This window comes from Oryctolagus cuniculus, chromosome 1 (genome assembly GCF_051225735.1).
Source record: "Oryctolagus cuniculus isolate XC-2025 breed Fujian yellow rabbit chromosome 1, ASM5122573v1, whole genome shotgun sequence".
Classification (NCBI taxonomy): Eukaryota; Metazoa; Chordata; class Mammalia; order Lagomorpha; family Leporidae; genus Oryctolagus; species Oryctolagus cuniculus.
Genome location: NC_142867.1, coordinates 131,310,921 through 131,319,616, shown reverse-complemented (window position 1 = coordinate 131,319,616; position 8,696 = coordinate 131,310,921). Strand labels below are relative to the sequence as shown.

The window sequence follows — 8,696 nt, the reverse complement described above, 5'->3', positions numbered from 1 at the left end:
AAGCTTCTGGCTCCTGGCCAGAAAGAGAGAGAGAGAGATGTACATTAAATATTGTCCTAAGTCTATAAGAAAAAGTGAAAAACTTGGTGGAGTAATAATAGAGAAATTAGCAAACATAAAGGTATTTGATGAAAAATAGTTCATTACAGCAAAGTTTAACATATTTTTTAGGGCCTGATGCTGTGGTGTAGTAGGCTAAGCCCTGCCTGTGGTATTGGCATTCCAGATGTGTGCTGGTTCATGTCCTGGCTGCTCCTCTTCCAATCCAGCCTTCTGCTATGGCCTGGGAATGCAGTAGAGAGAATGGGCCAAGTACTTAGGCCCCAAACCTGCTTGGGAGTCCCAGAAAATCTCTGCCCTTGGCTTTGGATTTGCCCTGCTCCAGCTGTAACAGCGATTTGGGAAGTGAACTAGTGGATTGAAAAACTTTATCTCTGTCTCTCCCTCTATCTGTATGTAACTAAAGCTACCTCTAAAATGAATGAAAATCTTTTAAAAATATTCTTAACTGGAGTCCCTTAAATCATGATGTTTCCATTTTACATGGAATGGTACAGGAATTATAGCAGTGTCTAAAATGCATGATAGAAAATTTCATACACAAGTGGTAAAGATCTGGAAAAGGTAAAATGTGCTAATTGGAAAGGAAGAATGAATACAACTGATCCAAGACTCTGAAGTATATACATGAAATATTCCAGATCTTACAGAACTTTGAGCAATCTGATGAACTAGCAATGAAAATGTAAACCAAGATTGGCATGGGATCATAGTATCACCCCTGTCTTACTAGGATGTTAGTGATACACAGGTTATACATCTGTTATAAAAACATGTGTGTGATTACTGACAAAAATAAAAATGGACATACACATTATGAAATAAGATATGATTACTGTGAGAAGTAATAAGTCATTTGAAAGGGGAAATAATTGTTTGAAAAACAAAGTTTTTTATCAATAACAGAAGTTATTGATAAATAGTTCAACACAATTTCATTAATATTAAAAATATGAAAAAATCTCAGAAATTTAAATAATACAAAGATCATGTTATGTTCTATAATATATGTATGAAAGGACAGATTTACATATTTTGGATTATAGCGTGGAAGTTTTAAAAATCAAAGGCAAAATTGAGAGTTTCATAAATATGCAAAAAGTATAAAACATGTTACCTGCTAAATGAAATAACATGACTGTGAGAAACTGTGTACATGACAGTTTTCAGAAAACCTACAGATTTTGTGCTGATGCCTTCAAAAAAAGCTAACCAGGCTAAACACATAGTGTTGTGCTGGCTCAGACTAAGATATTAAAAATATACACTGGTGGGGCTGATTCTATGGCATAGTGGTTAAAACTGCTGCCTGCAGTGCTGCATTCTGTATGGTCGCCAGTTCATGTCCCAGCTGCTCAACTTCTATTTTTTTTATTTATTATTATTTATTTATTTATTTGACAGGCAGAGTGGGCAGTGAGAGAGAGAGACAGAGAGAAAGGTCTTCCTTTTCCACTGGTTCACCCCACAATAGCTGCTGCAATCAGCACACAGCGCTGATCTGAAGCCAGGAGCCAGGTGCTTCCTCCTGGTCTCCCATGTGGGTGCAGGGCCCAAAGACTTGGGCCATCCTCCACTGCACTCCCGGGCCACAGCAGAGAGCTGGACTGGAAGAGGAGCAACCAGGACAGAATCCAGTGCCCTGACCAGGACTAGAACCCAAGTGTGCTGGCACCACAGGTGGAGGATTAGCCTATTGAGCCATGGTGCCAGCCCCAGCTGCTCCACTTCTGATCCAGCTCTCTGCTATGGCCTGGGAAAGCAACAGAAGTTGGCTCAAGTCCTTGGGTCCCTGCACCCATGTGGGAGACCAAGAAGAAGCTCCTGGCTCCTGGCTCCAGCAGTCACAGCCAGTTGGAGACAATCAGTTGATGGAGGACCTCTCTCTCTCTCTTTCTCCCTCTCTGCCTCTCTTCTCTCTGTATAATTCTGATCTTCAAATAAATATGTGTGTGTATACACACACACACACACACACACAGGTAATAGATATAATTGAAAAAGTCAAGCAATTGTGAAAAGTCTATTATCACTGTAAGAAAAAATGAATGACTTGGGAGGAAAAATAAAAATAAGTTAATATAGACCAAATGACAGCACAGACCATTTCAACTGAATTGAAAAAATAATGTTAAAAAATCCAATATAGTTATAGCAAACATAGTACCATCTATCACAGAAGTAAAATTAGCAGCCCAAGAAGCAGAAGATTCTGGCCAGGGCCAGTGCAGAAGGTTCTAGAACCCAGGAAATGGGCATTCGAGTCTGACCATGTCTGACCACTGTGGATAACAGGACCGCCGGTGAAGACGTGTCTGGATCGGGTTATCAATTAGCTATGGCTGATTGGTCAGTGATTGTTTATTGGTCCGTGATTAGTTCGTTATGGATCAGTGATTGGTTTTTTGTCCGTGATTGGTTAGTTATGGATCAGTGATGGGTTGGTGATCACTGAGTTATTGATCAGCCATTGCTTAGTTATTGGTTATTGGTCAGTTATTGGTTGGTTATTGATCAGCTATTCCTTATTGGTCAGCGATTGGTTTTTGATTAGCAGTTATCGGTTAGTTATTGATTAGTTATTGGCAAATTATTGTTTATTTATTGATTAGCTATTGATTGCTTATTGATTAGTTATTAGCAAGTTATTGATCGTTGTTTAGCTGTTGATTAGCTATTGATTATTGGTTAGTTCTTATTGCTTAGTTCTTATTGCTTACTTATTGGGTATTGGCTAGTTGTTGATTAGTTATCGATTATTATTTAGTTGTTGATTAGCTATCGGTTATTGGTTAGCTCTTAGTTATCGCTGTTGGGCATTGACTGTTCATCAGTTATCAATTATAGATTAGTTATTATTGATTAGCTATTGGTTGGTGGCTGGTGCTTATCAGTCACCCATTGATCAGTTATTGGTTTCTGATATTGGTCTCTCACAGAAAAATGAATAAAATTTAAGCCTCAATTTCAGAGATCAATGAAAAATAAACTTAAAAACTAATCAATAACCAGTAATTAATCACCAATAATCAGCCAATGACCAATAACCGACAACCAATCAATAATCTATAACCAATCAATAGTCCATAGTTTATCAATAACCAATAATTGGTCATTAAACAATAAGCACTCAATAAGTAGTCCATAGCTACTCAGTGACCCGCCCATCACTGATGCAAGCCAGAAAACCAATCAACTCAAAGCCCTGTCTCCTCCTGACAATCATTGGAATGGAGAGCCCGCCACTCAAGGTTGAGAGCCACGCCCTGTTTTATTGTAGTGAAAGTCATTGCGGAGAGCTTTGAAGAAGACAAGAGGGTGAGCCTTGAAACGGAGAGGGGCAGGGAGCCTTGACACCGCTGTCTCTCTGTGCTCCTCCTCCTCCTCTTCCTGGGTCCCAGCCAAGGCCACACCCACACTGCCACCACGGCCCCCAACATCGTCCTGCTTCTGGCCGATGACCTCGGCATTGGTGACCTCGGCTGCTATGGCAACAGGACACTCAGGTCGGACATCCAGGTCTCTCGGGCAGCCATCTTGTGACACTGTCATCTGGGTCTCTCAGGCGGCCATCTTCTAGCCTCCAGGGCTCATCCAGGTCTCTTGGTAGCCATTTTGTAGCCTCAGGGGCTCATCTGGGTCTCTCAGGTGGCCAGCTTGTACCTCCATGGCGGCCAGCTTGTAGCACAGTCATCCGGGTCCCTTAGCCATCTTGAAGCCTCCACGGCTCATCTGGGTCTCTTCCGCCCTCTAGAACCCCGAACATTGACCAGCTGGCACGTGATGGCGTGAAACTGACCCAGCACTTGGCTGCAGCTCCACTGTGCACACCAGGCTCGCAGCCTGACTGGACACTACCCGGTGCGCTCGGGTCTGTGGCTCACGGGGGTGGGGCTGGGAAAAGGTGGGGCTTGCCCTGGGGTGGGGGGAAGGGCCGGGGAGGGTTGGGCTTGTCCTCTGAGGTGGGGGCGTGGCAGGGGTATAGGAGGTGGGGCTTCATCTCTTCCCCACCCCCCAGGCATGGCTGCGCAGTCGCGGGTGGGTGTCTTCCTGTTCCCGGCTTCATCTGGGGGTCTCCCAGCCACCGAGGTCACGTTCGCTAGGCTGGCCAAAGCCCGCGGCTACACCACAGTGCTTGTCGGTACAGAAGGTTCTGGAATGCCCAGGGCGGGGGCAGGACTTCCAGGGTGGGCAGAACTTCCGAAGTGGGACTTCTGGGGTGGGCGGGACTTCCGGTGTAGGCGGGAATTCCGTTTATAAAAAAGGCAGGCAAAATGCGGTCAAGTAGCAGCAACATGCAAGGATGGACCCCATCCAGGGGAAGGCAGCAGAAGGCATTCCGGTCACGTGACTGGAAGTTGGCCATCGGGGGTGGGCTTAGGCTGTCAATCACCGGCCCTCACCCCTGTCAAATGCAGACAGGGAAGGCAGGAGAAGGCACTTCCAGTCACGTGACAGGAAGTTGAGCCTCAGGGTGGGACCAGGCTGTCTGTCACCAATGAACTTCCGGTCCCAGGGAAGTGGCACCTGGGCCTGAGCTGCCTGCACCCGCGCGACTTCTGCCACCACCCGCGGGTCCACAGCTTTGACCAGTTCTTCGGGCTCCCAGCCACCAACCTGCGGGACTGCAAGCCGGGGGCTGGCACAGTGTTTGAGGGCGCCGTGTGCTGGATCGTGGTGGTCCCCATGCAGGCCCTGGGTGCCGCTGCCCTGACCCTGGCCGCCCTGCACTGCCTCGGCTTGGCCCGGCTGCCGCCTGCTGCCTTCCTGGGCCTCCTGCTGCCCGTGGTCATCTTGCTGGGTGGCCATTTCCTGTTCCGACGCTACTTCCGGCCACTCCACTGCTTCCTCATGTGCGACTTCGAAGTGGCCCAGCAGCCTCTGGACTATGGGAACCTCACACAGAGGCTCACGGAGGAGGCCACGGGGTTCATACGGTGGTGAGTCCGCGGTGGCCATTTTGAGTGGATCTGCATGCTGTATGCCCACTTCCAGTGACCATTTTGGATCAGCTCTGAGCTTCTTTACCCAATTCCGGTGGCCATTTTGAATTAGCTCAGAGTGCTTTTCAGCCCACTTTCAGAGGCCATTTTGGGTCGGGTCTGAGGGCTTTTACACCCACCTCAGGTGGCCATTTTGGGTAGGGTCTGAGCGTTTTATGCCTACTTCCAGTGCCCACTTTGGATCGGCTCTAAATGCTTTTTCATCTACTTCCAGTGGCCATTCCAGATTGGCTGTAAGTGTTTTATACCCATTTCCTGCAGCCATTTTAGATATACTCTGAACCCCTCTTGCCTATTTCCGGTCTATTTTGCATTGCCTTCTATGAACCAAAAAATTACCTGTTCAAGTATTTCGCCCTTTTTTTTTTTTTTTTTTTTGCCCACCTCCCTCCAGGAACTCCCAGAAGCCCTTTCTGCTGCTGCTGTCCTATATCCATGTGCACACAGCCCTGTTCGCCTCCCCAGAGTTTGCCCACAGAAGCTGGCATGGGGCTTATGGCGACGCAGTGGAGGAGTTAGACTGGAGCGTGGGTATGCGCATGTGTCTCTGGCGCTGAATCTCATATTGCAACGTGAATTTGGCGCCACAGGTGGCCAAATCTCAAATTGCAATGTGAATTTGTCCCTGTAGGCCATCTTGGTCCCCGAGCTGGTTGGCACCGGATAATTTGTTTTTTTTCTGGTCCAGGCAGGATCCTGCAGGTCCTGGACAAGCTGGGCCTGGCTGGCTGCACCCTCGTCTACTTCTCATCTGACCAGGGCGCCCACGTGGAGGAGGTGATGGCCACAGGCGAGGTCCACGGGGGCAGCAATGGCATCTACAGGGGTCAGCAGGGGTACAGACCAGTCTCAGGGTCACAGTGTCACAATAAGAGTCCCCCAAGGCCCAGGGGGAGGCATCAGGTGCATCCTGGAGGGGACCGTGTCACAATAAAAGCCCCCATGGTCAAAATGGAGACATCTGGGGCATCCTGGAGGGGACGCTGTCATAATAAGTGTCTCTGCCAGAGCAGGCCCCGTTATAATAAAAGTCCCTCACGGTCAAAATGGAGGCATCTGGTTTGTCCTGGAGAGGACCGTGTCATAATAACAGTCCCTCCTAGAGCAGATCCTGTCATAAAATTCCCCCATGGTCCAGCTCAAACCTATGATGTCATGAAAAGGACACTATTATAATAAGAGTCCCCTGTGGTTGAAGTACAGGCATCTGGGTAGTCATGTCACAATAAAAGTTTCCCCTAGAGCTGATCCTATCACAATAAAAGTCCCTCCTGGTCAATATTGAACCTAAGATGTTATGGAGAGGGCCGTGTCATAATAAAAGTCCCCAGGGTCGAGCTGCAGGCTTCTGGGTCATCATGGAGGGGTCTGTGTCATAATAAGAGTACCTCCTAGAGCAAACTGTCAATATAAAAGTCCCCCATGGTCCAGATAGCATCTATGAGGTCAGAGAGGGAACTCTGTCATAATAAGAGTCCGTCATGTTCAACATAGAATCATTGAACCTATAGGATGGAACCAGACCATGTCATAATGAGACCCCATGGATAAGGCTGATCCAGCAGCTGCCTTCTCCCCCATCTGTCCCCTGCAGGTGGCAAAGCCAACAACTGGGAGGGCGGCATCTGGGTGCTGGGCATTCTGTGCTGGCCTGGGGTCATCCCTGCCGGATGCGAGGTGGATGCGGCCACAAGCAACATGGACATCTTCCCCACCGTGGCTGAGCTCACAGGGGCGCTGCTGCCCCACAACAGGTGATTGCCAGATGCAGGCTCTGCCCCAGGGTGATTGACAGATGGGACATGGGACCCCCAAAGTCAATCTCACACAAGCCTTCCTCTCAGGGTGATTGACAGATGCAAGCCCTGCCCCCAGGGTGGTTGACATATGGGACCTGGGATTCAAGGAAGACTCCCCCAGGGACCCCAAAGTCAGTCACGCACAAGCCCCCACTCCCCCAGGGTGATTGATGGGTGGGACCTGATGCTCCTCCTCTGGGGGCAGAGCCAGCGGTTGGCCCATGAGTTCCTGTTCCACTACTGCAACGCCTACCTGCAGGCCGTGCGCTGGCTGCCATACAACAGTGAGTGTGCATCCCAGGGCATGCTGGGAAGGGCGGTCATGGACCCTGGGGCATGCTGGATAGAGGTAGATGTCAGCCCCGTGATTTATTGATTGACAGGTCATCCCCATGATTGACAGGTCATCCATAGTTGATTGACAGGTCCTCCATGACTGATAGTCCTGGCCCAGCCCTTCCCTGTGACTGACAGACCAGGCCCCACCCGCAACCCTGACAGCCCAGCCCCATCCCTCCCCATGACTGACAGCCTGGATCCGCCCCCAGGCTCAGCCGTGTTCAAGGCCTTCTTCACGCCCAAGTTCCGCCCAGCTGGCGCCAACAGCTGCTTCCCCACCCACGTGTGCCTGTGCCAGGGTCCCACCCACATGACGAGCTATGACCCACCCCTGCTCTTCAACCTGGCCCGTGACCCTGGCGAGGCTGCGCCCCTCACACCACACACCGAGCCGCACCACCAGGCAATCCTGGGGGCCATCCTAGAGGTGGTGGCAGAGCACCGGGGCTCTGTGTCCAATGTCCCCAACCAGCTGGCCCCACATGGTCTGGAAGCCATGGCTGAAGCTCTGGGCGGCTGGGGCCTCAGGGCCGTAGCCATGCACCTGCTGGGCAGCTGGGGCCACTCCCAACATGGCTGTTGGCCATCTTTGTCACACACACAAATCTGGCTCCATCCGTGGCTGTTGGCCATCTTTATCTTGGACATGGTCCTGGGGCCACGTGTGGCTCGGTCGGCCATCTTTATCCTGGACATGAACCTGTGGCTCCATCCATGGATCAGTCGGCCATCTTTGACACAGACATGAACCTGGGCTCAGGGTCCACAATGACTCCCATAAAGTGTTCATCACAAACGAAGCAACAGGTGTTCCTTATAGATGCAGATGAACCAACTGGGAACCTGTCCGTCTGCCTCAGAGCCTGCCCCCAACTGTACCAGGAACCTGTCACTCACCCTCAGAGCCCGCCCCTGACTGGACTGGGAAACCGTCAATCCAGCCCTGGTTGTGCAGAATGGAGCAGGTATCAGGGGTGGCCCTCAGAGGATCTTCAGGGGCCCAGGTGGAGACCCCAGGTCTCTTGGAGCAGCTGTCAGTCACAGAGAAGCCATGCTGTCAGTCACTGCACAGCAGAGTCAGTCCCTGGCACTGAGCACTTTCTGCTGAGTCACCACAAGAGCTGATAGCTGCATGACTTGGCAGGTGTAAAACCATGACTCAGCAGGTGTAGAAACATGACAGCATGTATGGAAAGCATGACTCAGCAGGCATGGAAGGGTGATTCAGCAAGTATATGACTCAGCAGATATGGAAACATGACTCAGCATGACAGCAGATATAGAAATCATGACTTGGCAGGTATGAAACCATGACTTAGCAGGTATAGAAACATGACTTGGCAAGTATGGAGCAGCAGCTCAGAACCAGTAACCCCAGTCTAGGGGCCCAAGGGTGAACTCCAGGAAACTGAAGGTTCCACCCACCCCCGGATTTGATGGATGGGGCAGCCCGGACCCTCAGGACAACATGGCCACCGCACAGAAAGACCCCCAA

General features: G+C 50.0%; 1 protein-coding gene across 1 annotated transcript; it reads left to right on the top strand.

Moving 5' to 3' along the window:
* The first annotated feature begins 2,398 nt into the window (after positions 1-2,398).
* LOC138843764 (steryl-sulfatase) lies at positions 2,399-8,547 on the top strand. Its single transcript, XM_070048695.2, is given in 11 exon segments — positions 2,399-2,478; positions 3,462-3,566; positions 3,815-3,892; positions 3,894-3,931; positions 4,079-4,201; positions 4,577-5,000; positions 5,458-5,594; positions 5,752-5,889; positions 6,658-6,817; positions 7,025-7,146; positions 7,411-8,547. Coding segments are annotated over 11 exon segments (1,944 nt in total). The 3' UTR covers positions 7,950-8,547.
* The last annotated feature ends 149 nt before the right edge of the window (positions 8,548-8,696 follow it).